Genomic DNA, 19,297 nt, shown 5'->3' with positions numbered 1-19,297 from the left:
TGCAACCATAAACAAAGCTTGATGCATCAATGCTTGCTCAACGGATCCGATCAAATCCACATGGCAAATGTGGGGCCAAAAAGTGACTGTAAGGAAAGAGCCTAAAAGCTACCTTCTTAACAGCACTTTTTCTGGGAAGTGATATATTCACCCATTTTTAGTTGGGACAGCCCCCTCTGGTATATTTATGACTTCTATTTTACACTAGAGGGGGCTGTTGCAAGTAAACAAAAAAAGGCGAATATATCATTTTCCCTTTTTCTTAGAAGCATTTTATTGAAGAGATGGGACCCAGGTGAGACATTGGGGTAGTGATTTTGGTACTCCTTAGGACTACCAAAATTTCTAGGTTCACGTAATTAAGAAAAAAATGGAGGACGTAAGCTTCCAACGGTAACTTGTCATTAAAAAAGCACTAAAATTCAATAAAAAAGGAAGAAAATCAGCCCGTTTCGAAACGCTTGCCGCGAAATGCGGCTACTTGCCGCCTTTTTATCTTTTCTTTCTGATCACGTATTTTTAAAAAGGTACATGAGAGAGAGAGAGAGAGAGAGAGAGAGAGAGGGCAAAAATGATCAAAACAGTTGCAGAGGGGGCAAAAATGATCAAAACAGTTGCAGAGATTTGACTCATTTGATGATACGATAAAAATATAAAAATAACCTTCTCATGACTTCTAACATCTCTCTTTCTTCCTTGTTGCGTATGTAGAAGAGTTAGTGTATCAAAAAGTCAGCGTTTGTGGAGATGATGAAATGGGAAAGAAAACGTTACATCTCTCCCTTCATCCTCTTGAAAACTTGCTCCTTTTGTTTGATTCAACTTTCACCTCCTCTTCCCTTCTCCTTATAAATTCATTTATCACAAGTTCTTGTTCAAAACCCAGAAGCTAAAATTCAATTTTTTGATCTTTGTTGAGTTAAAAATCACTCCTACTAAGATCAAAAGAGGTTATTGTGTAAGACCCGGCCATCTCCTATTTCTAGTCTTTTAGTGAGAGACATGTGTAGTTTATATTGGCAAAGAATGGAAAACAATCAAGGAGATCTCGCCGACATCGTTCGAACAAGCGGCGGAGGTAGCACAACAAATAATCCGATCATCGATTGGCAAATTCCTGCAGAACCCATGAATTTTCCGTGGGGGATCGAAGAAACCAACGTGGATTTCGGCGATCCATTCTCTACTTTGCGAGATCCTCTTCTTCACGAATTGGATTTAACGGGTTCGGTGTTCTTTAACCGCGCCAATTCTTCTAGTCGGGTTAAGATGAATGTGGTGGAAGAGGATAATTTTCTTGCAAAGAAGATTTTGGATGAGGAAATTAAGAGGCCTTGCAATATCTTCTCTAGAATGCTTCACATCTCACCAACTGCAAAGACTTCAATTTCCCCCATGGTGGCGGTGGCTTCTCCAAGGGGAATCAATTCATCTTTAGATACTAATGATATGATTAAGGCTAATGGCTTGGTCAATTGTCCGGCCGATGGCGCTGGGTTGCAGATTTCATCGCCACGAAATCCCAGTATCAAGCGAAGGTGAGGAGGATCTACCATAAAATTTGGTGAAAATTTAAATGATAATTTTTTTTTTGACCCAAAGTTTAGTTTGGGACAAAGGCTTAGTTGAGTTGAGTCGAGTTTTGTAACCCAAAGTTTTGGTTTTTCTAAAATATTTTCATTGCCCAAATCATATTGGTAGAATTGTTATTTTTTGGAACATGGGTTTGTAGTAAATAATGATCAAAATGTTTGGACAAAGAGATTGAAGGGAATAGATGTTAAGGGACTTGTCTTGTCTGAATTGATGGGAGAGTTATCAGGAACTCTATTATTTCAGATATGAAGATGGGGTTCTTTCTGTCAACATAACAACCATAAACTTGGTTTTCATGGGGCTTCTACCCATCTGAAAAGCGACACTAATTCATGTGTCACGATAATAAGCATAAATTTAGCTTTCATGTGGTCATCTACAACTTTTTCTGCCTCAATCACAAAAAAGAATCACTCTTTTTCATGTATATTGGCCTTACACACATGTCCACTCATAGGCTTTCATGGTGAAAATAACCATACAACCACAATATGAAGCTTTTTCATCACTAAAATAAATTACTAAATACTAAAAAAATACTTATTTTCTGGGTTATAATAAAGAGAATAAATCGACTTTGTTTTCTTTTTGTTTATACAGAAAGAGCCAGGCAAAGAAGGTGGTTTGCATTCCAGCACCAGCAGCAGTAAACAGTAGGGCTAGTGGAGAAATTGTTCCATCTGATCTTTGGGCTTGGAGAAAGTACGGACAGAAACCCATCAAAGGTTCTCCATATCCAAGGTAGCTTCCACTATCACATAAGCAAAATACCAAGATTTTCATTAGAATTAGATTGCATTTTGCATCCTTCCTCTTTCAAATCTTGACATGAAAAACAAATACCATTCATAGGGATTGCTTTCTACATACATCATGGCCAACGTAAGACTCTATGAGGGAAGAAAACAATTTCTAATCATTCATAAAAGATCTCTTTTTCTTGATAAGTGAGAGCTTATCATCATTCCCAAGTTTGCGTATAATTAATCTTATGTGCCAATTGTTTTTGAAGTTACATATGATTATTTGCAAATGATTATTATTATGATAACCTTAGAAATGATATAATTAATTGCATCAAAAGAGGCCTTAAATGTCCTATTTGCAAATAAGATGAAATTAAAATAATCTTCTTTGCAAATAAGAACCATTTTGGCGGCATCAAAGAGGCCTTAAAATTGCAAATTGTTTTTTTTTCTTTTTTTCTCGAGCAACGGTTTCGAATTAGACTATTCGGGTTTTCATTAATGAATGATTTATATACAATCCAGGGGTTATTATAGATGCAGCAGCTCCAAGGGTTGCCCTGCAAGAAAACAAGTTGAGAGGAGTCGAACCGATCCTAACATGTTAGTCATCACCTACACCTCAGAACACAACCATCCATGGCCGACACAGAGGAACGCCCTAGCGGGTTCGACAAGATCACACTCCATTAAGAACAATTTAGCTTCAAAGAGCTCACCAGCTTCTCAAACTTCAAAACTCACACATTTGAAGGAAGAAACAAAGGATAACCATATCGATAATTCATCGGTTGTTATTGCCGGCGGATCGATAGGGACTGTAAAAGAGGAGGCAGAAGAGATAGAGAAGCCGATAGACGTGGATCATCGTGAATTTGATCAAAGTTTCAGTCATAATTACAGACCTCTTTCACCAGACTCTAATCAATCTGATGATTTCTTTGCGGATTTGGGAGAATTAGAGCCTGACCCACTAAATCTTATCTTCCCCCAAGGATTCATAAGTGATAAATCAGAAGAGGAAAGGATAAACAAGGCTTTAGATCCTTTCAACCTCTTTGATTGGTCAGGGAACTCATATGGAGAAGCTAATTAGGGGTTTATAGCAAGACCTTGGAATAAGCTGGCCATTTAAAACATGTCCCATTTGTTTTTTCTGTGGGCAATTTCGCTTGAGGTCTGGTTATAAACCTTTAATTCCAGCTTGAATTAAAAATGTAAGTCTTCCTTTACTTTCTTTTTCTTGTTATTTACAATAACAGTCTGCAGATTAGGAAAGAGAAGAGAGTGTTGGCTGATTGGGAGCAGACCCGTGAGACCCACATTCTTGGAATATTGGAAGGATGGGACAGAAAGCTGATGAACAGAAGTTTTCAACAGTTTGAAGTACATGTTTGAGATACAAGTGAAAAAGCTTCGCAAGGAGGTTTGATTTAGAGGATGAGACTTTTTACTTTCTCTTTATCTTTTAAAGTGGGGAAAATAATTAAAGTCTCTTGGTGATGTGGGATTTAGTTTGCTTGAATGTAAAAGAATAGTTTGAAAAGAAAAAAACATTGAAGAATAAGAGAAAATGTTGACTTAATTCTTATCAATCCTCTTTTAGAGAAAATACTGGCTTGTGGGCCAGGTTCCTCTGCTTTCTGTTTCTTGAATCCTTTTCCTCCAACTTGTCACCATTAGAGTTTTACTTTCAATGTATAAGTTATTGAAGATTGTTCTTGAAAATAGTATCTTGACACTGTAATTTGAGTTTCTTTGCTTCCCTTCATGGGTTTTCCTTGCATCCTCTTCTCCATTGTCGGATTGCATATGTAAGTCAAGAATATGCCCCCGTATGTGTGAATAAATGTAGGTGTATGTGTATATGAACACTTATATTATTAATTCAAGAAAATTAAATAGATTTTTCAGATGAATGTACTGATGATATTTTAGTATTACGTGTTGTGTTCATAATTACAAGCAACAACTGTCTTTTCCTTCGACTAGAAATAGTACCCTTTTGTGGTTGTTCAACATAAACTTCTTCTTCTAGTTCACCATTTAAAGAAAAAGGCAGATATCACATCTAATTGAAAAACTAGCCATTCATGTTGAGCTGTAGGCTAAAATAGTTATAGTATTTTTTTTTGGCAAGTGAAGCACAATCCATATAAATATAATTATGTAAAGGGAAGTGATATATCCACCCCTTTTTATTACTTGGGACACCAAGCAGCAGCAGAGTATGTGGCAATCAGCCCCATTGAATCCTTCTGACATGAAGTACATCAGCCCCTCTGCAGTCACTGATACACTGCTGCTAGGTGTCTCAAGTAATCAAAAGGGGCGGATATATCACTTCCCTTATGTAAAACATACTGATATAATATACCATCAATGCACTAACGATTTTGATTTCAATAAGTGTTTTAGTTTGTGCATTGTGCCCATGCAAAAACTGTGCGTCAGAATAGGGTGCCCTTCAATTTAGCATTCCTCTCTCTCTCTCTCTCTCTCTATATATATATATATATATATATATATATATATATATATATATATATAGAGGAATAAGATTGTGCGGTCGACCGCACCTAAGCTCAGGTGCGGTCGAGGGCCCAAACACATGGGTCCCACATTTTTTGTGCTGATCAAAACCATTCATTTGCAAGGCCTCATCATAGATAGGGTGTGTACAAAAAATCAAGTCCATAGGATCATCCTAACCCCTCCAAAAGTGGAGGGCAAAAATGAGCATATTTGTTACAAACGGTGTCTGTCCATTTTGCCCTCCACTTTTGGATGGGTTAGGATGATCGTATGAAGCTGATTTTTTGTACATACCCCATCTATGTAAGGGCCTTTCAAATGATTGCATTGGATCATCCTAACAAAGTGGGCCCACATGAGTTTGGGGCCCTCGACCGCACCTAAGCTTGGTGAATGGTGCGGTCGACCACACACTCCTTTTCCTCATATATATATATATATATATATATATATAAGTTATTCATATGGTATGACCAAGTCATTCAATTCTAATTATTCTGATCTATATAATGAGAAAAAAGTACAACATATAAGAATGCGATGATTCAGTCCCAGAGTTAAAGAAGTCATTGAAGACTTTTGTTTATATGCAACCCTAAGAAGCTGTTTGGATTGCAGGAAAACTCCAAAATTTTTTTCCTAAGAATTCTTTTTCATGATTTAGAGGGATATGATATGGTCATGACCTATCTAGAGGGATAACATAATAAATTGAAGTTTTATCTAGATAAAATTTCAATTGCTCAAGTTACATTTTTTTTCATGTGCAACCAAACAATTGAAAAGCTAGAATTTCTTGAAAAGTTTTTCTTTTTCAAACTTTTTTCGTAAAAGTCCTGCAATCCAAGTGGAAAAGCAAGAAATTCTAGAAAAGTTTGTGTGTACATGATATATCTAAGAAGCATGGTAATTAATACAAATAATAGAAAGGAAAAAGAAAGGAAACTCGGGATCGGATGAACATAAAGCCATCGTATTTTCTTAGGCATGGGTGCATACTCATGCTTGCATGCGTGCAGGGTATACAACTATATATAAGCTTGCATGAAAATGTACGTAACTATTATTAGTCTTTATGTCATTGTCACTAGAAAACTCTTAGGCAAAATTGAGGCATTATCTTGATATTTTTCAGCTATTTAAACTCAAAAGATTTTGTGAAAAACATATGGACTAGTAATTGTACGTACGTAGTAGTTAATGCAAGTTTAGAAGAAATTAAATAATTATGAAAAATGGTATTCGCACTCCCTTGGCTTGATAATGGCAAGCTTCCCTTTTTTGAGGTGCTATCTGCTTTTTTTCCACCTTGGAGAACAGCTGAAGATCATGTTCGAAATAGTGAAATACCCTACCCGCTGGGCCCACTTCTCCAATTCCCAAATTTGAGAGTGGAATTCGTGAGGTAAAGCAGAATCACTTCTGGCAATTCTGTTCCACCTGATTCAGCCATTCTAAAAAGTCGGGAATGAGCAGTGTTGACAAAGAGCTTATTAAATACTTCTCTGATTATATTCTTAAAAGAGATTAAAAAAGGAGGCGTGTCATTATCATAAAAAGGGAAAGTGGAACATTTACGTAAAAATGGGGGAATATTGTGGTTTATGGACCGTTTCCATTTATGATTATGCCAACAGATTGTATAGCCAAAACCGATTATTGGACTCAAAATTAAATGTAATGATGAGTCCAGTAATTGGTTTTGGACCCACAATCGGTTGGCATAGTCAGTCTTAAACGAGCAGGGCCTTAGGCTCTCATTGTTTAAGGTTATAACAGCCGATTGTGAATGCCAAACCGATTATTGGACTCAAAATTACATTTAAATTTGAGTCTATTAATCGGTTTAGCCACTCACAATCGATTGTCATAATCTTAATCTTAAACAAACAGGGCCTTAGTTTTTACGGATGTGAGAAGCTCTTGTTTGAGATACCAGGAGAAGCTTTGTAATTGGGTCTACCCACATGAAATCAGAATGATCTGAACCATTCATCAATGGAGCTACACGATATGGAGATGCCAAATCTTAAAAATCAAACTCAACGGACAATCCTAGCCGTTTGATTGTAGACCTCAGTTGTTGCCATTGCTTGAAGTTTTTATTAGGGGACATGGTGGTTTCATTGTCTGTGTATGTAGCTGGCATTTCTTATTTAATATTGCATATGGGAATGTATATTTATTTACAGGGAAATGATATTGGCAGTCCCTCGTTTCGATAGTTGCATTCTTTATTCACACTCTTTAGAATTATTTGTTAAAGACTGTTACAAGCTATCATCATCTAGTGAGTGCAGTGTTTAATAAGGTCACGAGAGTCATTATCAAAACAAGAATGGGGATATCATTTCCCTAATTGGGTTGAAAGTATGCAGTCTAGTTGGGGGGGAATCACTGCGAAAGAAAATGTGAGAAATAGGGTTTGTATATGAATTCAAGATTTCTTAACTGAATTTAAGTTTTAATCGGTAATGAAACGTAAAACGCAGTATAAATTTGACGAGTGTTTTAAAACGTGGATGTAAGTCAAAATGAGGCCAAGGCCAAAGAAAATCCTCAGTTGATGTGGCTGAGTACTTGGTTTGATGCGGTCATAATTAGGGAGGGTCAGAGGAGTTCTGATTAGCTTTGTAGGCCAAAATACGAACTCGGGCAAGAATGTGACTAAGGTAAATGAGAGTCAACTCAGCTAGTCAAAGATGACTCGGGGGTTCTATGGATGGGAAAATAATGAGAAAATAATCACACCATTGACTCTAGAAGAACATGTTTCGTTTCTTCACTTATTCAAAACAGAAGCTTTAATTCTTTTGTAGCCAAAGAAGTTTGAAAACACAAAGACCCCTTTTGCTTAAAAGAGGGGCTCCACCAATTATGAAAGACAAAAGTTTTCTCAAATGCACCCGGCCACTTGTGTGAATTGCTCCACGCCATTATTTAAGTCACTTCTAGAGACATAGAGTCTATGAAGCAATCATGTATTGGATTGTCGCTTTGATTGATGCGATAGATGGAAATAAGCCATGATTTGTTTCAAGGAAGTTGTGGGCAACTAAGTTATGGAATATAACTATAGGCATCATTTTGCAAGGAAAGAAAGGAATGTAGTTGATTTTTGCCATGCAAAAAGCTTCATGTTTAGGGGTTCTTATCTTTAATCATGAGTAATAGATTGATTTGAGTTTCAGTCAAAAAGATTACATGATGATAAGCATGTTTGTGTTAGGAGGTAAGCCCACTTGCAATAGGGTGGGGGGGTTGCACAATTCCACAAATGTGAAGAAGTGACGGGACTTGTGGCGGGCATGCGGCGACCCGAAGTTTTAGTTTGGTTTGATAAAAAAATTTAGGGCGATGATATTGTCACCCCCCCTAAATTACGCATTCGCTCCCCTTTTGGCTTGATTTGACGTCAAAAAGCATTAATAAGGGGGGCGAATGCGTACGCAGGGGGGGTGACAATATCATCGCCCAAAATTTATTTTTTTTCCTTTGTGGGTTTTTGTCAAACCTGGGTTTGATGCATGGTAAAAAATATCTTCAGACTTCAGCTTTGCCGAAAAATAGGAAAAAATGAAAGTAACATTTGATAAAGGGCAGTGATAAATCGACTCCCCATGTGTCTATCTCTCTCATCTTTCTCTCTCTAACCCAGAGGAGAGAGAAAGACATATTTGGGAGTCGATTTATCACTCCCCTTTGATAAAAAGAGAAGATTAAGAACCAATAATAATCGAAAATAATGTGATTTTTTTGTTAATATTGCAAAAATATCGCCAATTCTATTTTTGTGATACTTGTAAAACCTTTTATTTTTACTAAGGTTTCAAATTTAAATAAATTGCAAAAAATCAAAAGGAAAATATTTTTATAATTGTTTTTCAGTGTTAGCCCAATATAAATAGGAAAAGAAAAGCATAAAAAAATAATAATTAAAACTCTCGATATTTTCAAATTATGCCTGCTTTTAAACTTTAAATCTCAAATTATTAAAAATATTCAGATTTTTCAAATTAAATGCTAAGTTTAAAAATTAAATCAGAATTTTCTGAACTAATATCAGGTTAGACAAACAATTCATCAATTATCATATATTATCTGCATATCCCATTAAAAATTCAAAAAATATTGAAAAAAAGTCATTGTAGTAAAAACTGAACTCACATCATAGTCTAGAAAAAATATGCACACATTATGCTTCAATATTTTTGTCATATCTTAGTTAAAAAAGTATGTACAAATATATTTGATATACATGTTAAAAATAGAACACTTACCACACTAAATTATGTATCCGAATCGATATGGTCCTGATGGGTTTCGAATCTAATCGTCAACCACTAGGGAGGAGTAACATAAGTGATGTTGAGAGGTCCAAATTATAGAGGAAAACAATGGAAGAGAGAGAGAGAGAGAGATTAATGGCTCACGTTGTTCACTTGTTCTTGCCCTGCATTCTCTTGTAGTTGTGGTTCTCTTTGCACTCATAAACTTCTTCCTTTATCTTCATTGCCTAATAGCTTCAATCCTTGTGATTGTTTCCTTGATTTATTGAACAAGGATCCAAAACCCAAATAAAGGGCACACACAAGTGCCTCTTGGGCTATGGAGAGATTCCTTCTCATGCTAGTTTACGCACAAACTTCTCGAATTATTGTGCGTGGGCTAGAGAGATGGTTTCTCAAACTAGTTTTCACACAAATTGCACTCAAATGCAAATGGGGTTGAACACCCGAAAGGCCCTTCTAGGCCAATCCCAAGAAGTCCATGGTTGGAAAAATAAGTTTGGGTGCAACCAACGTTATCACAAACCCTAGCTAGTCAAGTAAAGGGCTTGCCATAGGCATTAGGGTAGGGTTAGGGTGTGTTCCGCATGAATCTTAGGGTTATGGGATCAAGGGTAATGAAAAAGACAGTATTGTAAGATATCTGAAGCAATATGGTGTCCTCAATCGTGATGAAAAAGGCATAATTTTAGGATAAGGGGACTGATATCCGCACTAGCAATTTTGAGAATGGCACTATTCACTTTCTTTTACGAGATTTTATATGGTGTAAACCTATAGTCCCTTATTTTTCAAAAAGCACTGTACGGACCACACTATAGGATGATCCAAACCGTCCATGTGCTGGGCCATAACGTAAATAGGTTGTGCCCAAAAAATCATTTCTATAGTATGATCCCAACCCTCCGATCTGTAGAGGAACTGAATATTTTGGAAACCACTATAGAACGGAGGGCAAATATCATCCTATGGAAATGATTTTTTGGGCACAACCTATTTACGTTATAGCCCATCACATGGAAATGGAAAGTGAAGAGAAAGTGGAAGAGCAATGAAAAGGGAAAACTTCATTGTTGCAGAGGGAGAGGAAAGGTTTCTGTAATTAACTTTCTTCGAAGAACCCTCTTATTTATAAAAAAAAAAAAAACAACTTTAAAACCATCTATCGAGATATTAAAATGGTATATTAGTGTACGAATCACATGTGGCTCACTAAAGCATGTAATAACAAGAAGTTTTGATTGTTATAAATGACAATATATAGATGTCACAAAAGAGAATGGCAATACAATAGATTCACATTGAAAGGAAATAATAAATAAAGCAAAAAGTAAAAGGTAAGGACAAGTTAAAGAAGTATTTAAATTACTTACCGGGGCCCAACTCGAACTTCGATAAGAACTCAGCCAAGGTAAAACCATGTCGACTCAGGTGAGTCGATGACCGACTCCAGAAGTTTTTAAACAGTGCTCATACTAACTTCTCAGGCGAACACTGCCCTCTGCTATTTTTCATTAATCAACAGAAGATAACTGGTTCACCTTATACTCAGTGTAATAAATTTCCCTGTTGAACTTGGCATAGTACAATGTAATATTTTCAATCTTATTGATTTTTCCATGTTTCCCATTGCGGCCGGTAGGTCTAACATTGTGTATTACTTGAATGAAAAGGAACCACAGTGCTGACTCTGATTTATGTAAAAAAAAATCTAGCAAGCAAATGCTAGAAATTTTGCTTCTGTGACAGAGTGGATGTAGATCATAGTCAGCAAAAACTGTTTCCTCTTAGCCAAGATGCTTCAAATTGCAAATGAATCCCCCATAAAGCATCAAAAATTTCATCTCTTCTGATGTTTGATTTCCATCCCTGAGGCAGGGAACATCCAATAATTTATTATTTCTTTACTTCATTCTCGACCATCCTCAAATCATCATCAACCATAAATGCTTGAACCCCATTCTTAAATTCAATCCAGCTATAACCTGGGTTCTTTACAACACCGCCATCACTCATCAATCTCCTAATATCAGATGCATCGTCCCATCTTCCTAATGCAGCATATATATTGGATAAAAGCACATATGGTGCCGAGTTTTGTGGGTCCAGGTGAAAAAGCTGCTCTGCCGCTCGTTTCCCTAAGCTGACATTGGAATGTACTCTGCAAGCACTAAGCAAAACCTCCCATATAATAGGGTCATTCTTGCATGGCATCTCGCCTATTAGCACTTCTGCTTCACTAAAGCGACCCGCACGGCCTAAAGAGTCGATAATACATGTGTAGTGGTCAGCCAGTGGCTCAATCCCGTGCTCTTTTTTCATGGAATTGAAGAATTTGATACCCGAGTCAACCAATCCTGAATGGCTACATGCAGTTAGAACGGCAATGAAGGTTATGCTGTCCGGTTTATCTTCTGTTTGAACCAAGTCCTCGAAAAGCTCAACAGCCTCATTGCCACACCCATTAGATGCATATCCATGTATCATCTCATTCCATGAAACAATATTCTTAGTTGGCATGGTATCGAAAAAACGGCGTGCCTCTTCTACACTGCCACATTTTGCATACATGTCAATAAGAGAACTTCCCACAAAAACATCATTAATGTATCCATTTTTCGCAATCTGAGCATGTATCTGTTTCCCTTGGGACAAAGAAGACAATCTAGCACATGAACTGAGTACACTAGCATAAGTGAATTGTGTTGGATGCATGCTCTCTTCGTGCATCTGCTTAAAGAAAGTGAAAGCTTCTCGGTTAAGAGAGTGGAGAGCAAAACCAGTGATCATTGAATTCCAAGCGACGACATCTCTTTCCTGCATTCTTTCAAAAACTCTCCTTGCTGCGGTGATATTTCCACATTTGGAATACATGTCAACCAGTCCACTCGAAACAAACACGTCAACATCAAGTACAGCCTTTGTCGAAATGGCATGGACCTGTTTCCCACACTCAAGAAGCCCCATTCCCGCACATGAGCTAAGGATAATGGCTGCAGTAGTTCTATCTATTTGAACATTTACAAACTGCATTTTCCTAAATAATTCTACTGCTTCCTCATATCTTCCTTTCTGGCAGTATCCAGAAAGTATGGCATTCCATGAACTTATGCTTGGTCTCAACATTTTATCAAACATTTGACAGGCAGTTTCGATGTCCCCAGACTTAACACATGCACCGAGCATACTGATATAGGTAACATCATCCGGTTCGTAACCAAATGATTGCATCCTTTCAAATATCTCTATTGCTTTCTCGCTGTTGCCTTGTTGACCATACCCTGCTATCAAAACATTCCAAGAGACAACACTCACTTTGGGCAATGTTGCAAAAACCATCTCTGCATTGTCCATGTTGCCACATTTCACATACATATCAATCAATGAGTTACCGAGATGAAGTTCTGATTCAAACCCAAGTTTAATCGAGAGGGAATGTACTTGTTGGCCATGTGGATTAGCCCAAGCCCCGAAACTTTGATTACAAATGCCCAATTCGCCACAGTCCTCTTTGGCACAAACACCTAGAACGCTCGACAGTGCAACGGAGTCAATTCGAACTCTGTTCATATGCATCTTTCCAAACAATTTCAAAGCTTCCCCAACACGATCAGTATCCGCCAAACCTCCCATCATCGAGGTACATGAAACCTCATTTGGCTGAGACATTTCATCAAACACTCGAATCGCACCCTCAATCCTCCCACACTTACAATACATGCTAAGCAAACCATTCTCGACATACATGTTACCATCAAGACCAACCTTAATAGCAAGACCATGACATCGCCTACCATGTTCTAACTCTATTAAGCTACTACAAGCACTCAAAACACTAACAAAAGTGAAATTGGTAGGCCTAAATCCTTCCCTATTCATCATGTAATACAAATTCAAACCTTCCCTTTCCAACCCATTTCGAGTCAACGCACCGATTATAGTATTCCATGAAACTACATTTCTCTCAGGCATTTTTAAGAACAGTTGGTGTGCATCTTCTAAATTACCCTCTTTAGAATAGACACCCACTATAGCATTCCATGAATAGACATTTCTGAGAGGCATTCCATCAAAAACAATGCGGGCACGATCGATACTACCACATTTTGCATATAATTCAATGAGTTTATTTGAGAGAAAGATGTCTGAAGAGAACCCATTTCTGAGGATTTGAGCATGGATGAGCTTACCTGGTAGAGAGGTTTTCTTGTCTATGCAGGACTGCAAGAGATTGGCGAGATGGGTAATTCTTAGAGTACCGATCTTGCTGTTCATCTTACCATGGATGAGGGTGGAAAATTCAAAAAAATTGTTGTTTGAAATTCACCCGCCACTTTAACGGTCTGATTGGTGATTTCGTTTTTCTCACTATAATATGAACAAGGATTTGAAATGAAGGCTATTTTGGTCTTTTTGATGCATAAGACAATCCTAACCCTCAGTCCGCATGGTCTATTTAGGTTGGGGCCCAACAAATGAATGGTTTAGATCTTCAAACATGGTAGGCCCTATTGTATTTTTTTTTATATTAAAACATGTGCTTACTTATACCATATAAAAAGTCGTTATATAATAACATAGTTTTAATATGGTGTGTGTGGCCGTATAGTCTAGTATTTTTCAAAAAGTACTTGAGCCACGTGGAATGATCCAAACCGTTTATATCTTGAGCCACGTGGAAATAGATTGTGCCCCCAAAATCATTTGCATAGTATGATCCTAACCCTCCTATCTATAGAGGGACTACACATCTATAGATCCCGGGGGTTAGAATCATCCTATGAAAATGACTTCTGGGGCACAACCTATTTATGTTGTGGTCGAAGATATTATGGTTTGCGAATGCAACGAAGAAGAAGAAGGGGTCGCGACCGTCGGATCATACGAGAACATCATCGGACGGTCCATCCTCTCACGATTCTCATTGGCTAGCTTAGAAAGGAGGAAAGGGAAAGAACTGGCGGTGCATTGCAATGACAACCACTGTGAAGAAATCATAACCGTTAATTCAAATTTACCCTTTCAAAAAGAAAAAGATATTATGGTTTGGATCATCCTAAGAGCAGGCGATACAGGGCTTTTAAAAAAATACCGGACTATACAGTAACACACAATATAGAATCTCATAATAACATGACATAAGAAGACACTTTGACATAAATTTCTTACAAAAACACTAACAAGGGAGGCTCTAATGTATTTTTAATTCAATTTTTATTATGTCCCCTTGTAGGTAATTTAATATTCCTGACCTATCATTCTAAATGTGAAAGAACTTCACATTTAGAAGTAACGATGAGTTAGGTGCTTTATTGTGACATGAGTTCACTCCAAAAGTAGTAAGATATGATGTTATATGGGTCCAAAGGTGTATAGTAGGGCTGCAACAAGGTCGGGTTTTTCAAAACCCTAGCCCAACCCTGGATCCCATTATCTCGCCCCTGACCCGCCCTGAGTTAGGGCCGAAAAACCTCAACCCATTGCCCGCCCTACAGGGCTTAGTGCTGGCCCTGGCCCGCCCTGATTGACCCTAATTGACCCTAGTGCAAATACCTATTAAGAGTGCCAAAAATAAAGCAACCACTTATCATATAGAACAAAATGATCAATAAATAGAGAAAGGGAACAGAATAAGACAATATGAATTCAACAACATGACGGGCAACAGAGACAATTAATAATAATAATCTAAAGAAATATCAATCCAAGATAATAGAAAACATTAGCAAAAGAAACATGCACAGATGGTTTAATTCTATAATAGAAAACTTAGGGTCGGGCCGGGTCACGGTACCCGACGCATTAACCCAGAATCCGACCCGACCTGAGTCAGGGTCTAAAAAAATGAACCCTGACCCGCCCTCACGGTTGGAAAATCCAGCCTTGACCCCGAACGGTCAGGGTTGACAGGGCCAAACTTGCACTCCTAGTGTATAAGGCATCTTGCAGATGATGACTTTGTAGCTTTCTTTAAGCGGGCAAAAGGTAAATAGATTTGATATACTTGAATTTAATGAGTCAATATCAATTTGTACGTATGATGAAAAATGTCTGCACCTCACCCATACTTAGTTTGCCAATATTTACTCATTTGGATTTCTTCTTTCTTCTATTTTGTTAAAATGTTCTTTCGCGAAGAACTGTTAAAAATGGTAAATACTTCGAGGTGATTTCAATAAAATGATTTGAGTTTGGAAAAAATTTCATGAAACTTTGATTTGTATGAAGTTTCTAGGTTGAGTGGAAATGCTGGTTTGTATGCGGGTATTGAGTATTTGGGGCTCTGAAGCTCCATGATTAAAAATCATTTGAAATATTGGGCATTTATTTATCTTCTTTCTTTCAACTATATAGTTATATGCTATGATTTAGCCGCCGCTTTTAATCAAATTCTGTTTTGCATTTTAACTGAGAGTCTGAGAATGACTTTAAAGAAAACAACCTTAATAATTTGAAGGGCCGGATCTGTAATGCTTATCTTTCTCCCACTTCATAGCAACTCTTTTTTGCTTGGGGATTTCAGTGTTTTTGTGGGAACACAAATGTTGCTAAACACAACCTAAATTGAAGGAGGATTTCTTTTGATCCAAATCATTTATCTAGTAGACCTCGCTATGGACTGGCCATGCATCAAAGTCCACTCTCATCCTGCAATTTGTAGTCTAAAAATATGAATGATTTGCTATGGATAGGCCTTTGTATGGATGATAAGGACTAACCAACAAATGGTGACATTTTATAACTCGTAATTTCGAAAAGTACTAAAAGGAATGCGCTATAGGATGATCCAAACCTTCCATGTGATGGGCATCACGTAATAGGTTGTGCCCAAAAAATCATTTCTATAGGATGATTCCAAGCCTATGATCTTATAGGAACTGCATATTATGGTAACCTCTATAGATCGGAGGGCTAGGATCATGGAATGATTTTTGGGGCACAACCTATTTACGTTGTGTTTAATCATATGGACGGTTTGGATCATCCTAGTGGTCCATATAAAACTCGTAAAGAACCCTTTTTCTACTCTCCTTGATATACCTATTAATGTAGTTCACTTGAAAAAGGAAAATTAATGATCTGCACTCTGTTCTTTGTTCTTAAATAGCCTCGGTATTCAACATCGCTCTTGGGTGGTACCCTGACTCCTTTCTTCTTCTGTGTCTTCTTCCGGCTCTTCTGGTCGAATTTGGGTCCACAAGGGGACCCTATGCTCCTATTTCCCGTGCTGAATTGACATCCTCTCCTAACGTAAAGGACTACATAAATCTATGGTTTAGAGGCCAGGATCATCTGAACAAGGTGGGTTTCACGGCATTGGTCTTTTGGCATTTTTTATAAGAATATACTAGTAGACAGTTTATGGTGCACCATGTACAAACGCTGAGTACTGGTAATTTGTTAGGTTCAAATAAGAAGATTATGATAAAATTTGTTAAGAGTTTGGGATGCGTGAGAGGTGGGAGAGTATTTGAATGACCCAACTCATTGTTTTAAGGTGATTCAAGTGCACATATCTTGCACTTTAATTTACTCCTTCATTTTTTCTTTATAAGTAGAGAAAATATATAGCAACCCTTCCCAGGGCGTTGATTCAATTTAAAGAGCATTTTAAAACAACTTTGTTTGAGAAACCAAACATTGGTGCAGCTCATGGTAGAAGAGAAGGTTTTACACTAGATTTTTTATTTTTTTGTCATCACCTAATTATCTTAAAATTGTATTAGAATTTTATTCATTTTAACATTTTATTGTTGAGACTGATTAGAGTTTAAATTTGTTGCTTTTCAGAAATTGGAGTAAACCAAAAACGGTAAGGGAAATAATGAACCCTTTCAAACAACAAATTAGGATAATTGTTCATGAAAAACACCGAACTACCTTTTTATCGATTTGTAACATTACTTTTCCCTCAATTCTTATTTTTTAGTTTTTTTTAGTTTTAACCAAAGGCCCATCTGATGAGGACAACCCGATTTTCTCAAGTACCTGTAGCCAAATGGGCAAGAAAATGAAGAGGGTGAGAGAAAATAAGAAAGAAAGGAAGACGACGAGGGGTTGACACAGAAGAAGATAGCTTTGGAATGGATGCTACCCCAAAGAGCACCGATACTGAGTATCGCGGTCTGCTTCGTTCAAAGACGAACGACGCAATTTCTCAAGTGTATCTGCGGCGAATCTTTACTAATAAAGATGAGAGGTTCTATTTGAGTATGAGATTTCCACGTGATTGCTGAAGGCCAACTATCACGCTAAGATTTTTTAGGAGTACACTTGATTTTTAGATTGTAGTTCTTTCAGAGATTTTTACATTGTAGTTCTTTCAAAGATTTTTCAGAGATTTTTACCACAATTAAGATGATTCTGTTTTTAATGTTTTAATCTCTAATTGCAATGATTATGTCATTGTTACATTGTTCTGTTAAGATGTGGAATTCCTACTTGCTGCATATCAACTGTTCGATTTTTAGCTTCAAGCATCCGAGCACGAACTTAAAAGTCCTAATTCCGATCAGCTCTCTAGGTGATTTTGTGTTCAAATCATGACCGAACTTAAAAGTCCTAAGTCCTGATGCAAGTTGGGACCTCTGATCCCAGTGTAATTCTCATAGTATAAATCTATTTTATCAATTTTCAAAAAAAAAATTCATGGAATTCCTGAACCTTGTGAAGACTTTGCATCAAAGAATATCCGTAGGTACAAAGCACCCACATTTTAGCTCAGCTGGCTATTTAGCCGAGCCTAATTTTTCCTAAAAGTTCTAAAGGAATCAAGAGGGAAAGTCTTTGTTCAGAATACAAGCTCTTTGGAATTGGATCCAGTGATGGCTGTGTATACTTTCTGCTACTTTTGATTGTATTTGTGGAATTTCTTGTATGTGGATCCTATCCTACAGGTGCCTGCCATCAGCGGCAACAAATTGTTTATGCTCCCACCAATGGGAGAACAATAACTACGATGGAGTTTCTTGTATGCGGATTCCCCCACCAAACTACCCCTGCATTAGGATCAATCTTCACCACCAAAAACCCGGAAGGGTGTGGCTATTTGGCGTAAAGTCATGGGTTTGCTCCCAGTGACGAGCGTTCGAATCCCCCCTTGCTTACCCGATGCGCGTGGTTTCCGGGTGATTGCGCGCATCCGTAGGGAAATAGTCCTACCCTCAAAGGGGGTGGGGACACCCTTCGTTACCAAAAAAATAAAAATAAAAAAAAATCTTCAACCCCAACCTACCCCTGCATTAGGATCAATCTTAGCCTAGGACACCCCCAAACCAAGATTTGGGAAGTGGGCCGTCTAAACAATACGGGGGGTCATTGTCCACCAAACAAAACCCTTATGCTCTGTCTCAACTAAGCAAGTGCTATTGTTGTGGTCAGCCTTTAAAAACTTGTTAACTCGACTTGGAACTCGCCTGAGTCGACCCTTTTTACCTCACTGCATTCGCATTCCACGTTTTGCCTCAATAAAAACTCCTTTGACTCTTCTGATTTATGACCGCGTTAACCGCGTTCGTGGCCATGTCTGCGCCGAGTCGACAAGAATTTTTCTTGGCTGCGTTCCGTGTCACATCCATGTTTTTAAACACGGAGCATAACAATTTTATCTATATGCCAAGAAGAACACCGATCTGCCGAAGATGTCTGTCACGCCCCCAGACTGAGATTTGGTCTAGTCACACAACAACATTCCGTGTCACATCTGCGTTTTTAAACACAGAGCATAACAATTTTATCTATATGCCAAGAAGAACACCTTGCCGAAGATGTGCTGTCACGCCCCCAGACTAAGATTTGGTCTAGTCACATAACAACGCCACATATTCTCATAAACCATGAATATGTAAGGCATTCAAAAGAACCATGCAATAACCGGAGCAATTAAAATAACTGAACCATAGATAATAATCATCTATTAGAGTAATAATGCGGAAACTAGATCTCTTGCCCATCGGCTACATCGAATTAATTATTTGAATCAACTGAAGTTAAATTCCTACTTCTACTGTTCCAATTGGACTAACTAAAGTAAATTAACTCCTAATCTGCGCACTTGCTCTTTCTCCCAGAAGCCCACGCATCAATTTATCCTACTATTCGCCATTTGTTACATAGAATACATAGAGTGAG

At 37.6% G+C, this 19,297-nt stretch overlaps 2 protein-coding genes across 3 annotated transcripts; one reads left to right on the top strand and one right to left on the bottom strand.

The window, feature by feature from the left end:
* Positions 1-549: 549 nt before the first annotated feature.
* Positions 550-4,128, top strand: LOC143884712 (putative WRKY transcription factor 14). Of its 2 annotated transcripts, XR_013253044.1 has the most exons (4): positions 550-1,538; positions 2,197-2,337; positions 2,868-3,519; positions 3,612-4,128. XR_013253044.1 is itself a non-coding variant. In XM_077388444.1 (3 exons), the coding sequence occupies exons 1-3, from the start codon at positions 1,003-1,005 to the stop codon at positions 3,436-3,438; spliced, it is 1,248 nt and encodes a 415-aa protein (XP_077244559.1). In that variant the 5' UTR covers positions 550-1,002; the 3' UTR covers positions 3,439-4,128. The 2 variants fall into 2 exon arrangements, 1 of the variants encoding a protein (XP_077244559.1); XM_077388444.1 differs by having other exon boundaries at positions 2,868-4,128.
* Positions 4,129-10,391: 6,263 nt separating this feature from the next.
* Positions 10,392-13,684, bottom strand: LOC143883393 (Pentatricopeptide repeat (PPR) superfamily protein). The gene has a single exon (XM_077386749.1). The coding sequence runs from the start codon at positions 13,439-13,441 to the stop codon at positions 11,063-11,065; it is 2,379 nt and encodes a 792-aa protein (XP_077242864.1). The 5' UTR covers positions 13,442-13,684; the 3' UTR covers positions 10,392-11,062.
* Between the last annotated feature and the right edge of the window lie 5,613 nt (positions 13,685-19,297).

Source organism: Tasmannia lanceolata, unplaced genomic scaffold (assembly GCF_043159265.1).
Source record: "Tasmannia lanceolata isolate RefF3 unplaced genomic scaffold, GAP_Taslan_0.1 ptg000008l, whole genome shotgun sequence".
NCBI lineage: Eukaryota > Viridiplantae > Streptophyta > Magnoliopsida > Canellales > Winteraceae > Tasmannia > Tasmannia lanceolata.
This window is presented reverse-complemented; position numbering and strand designations above follow the sequence as displayed.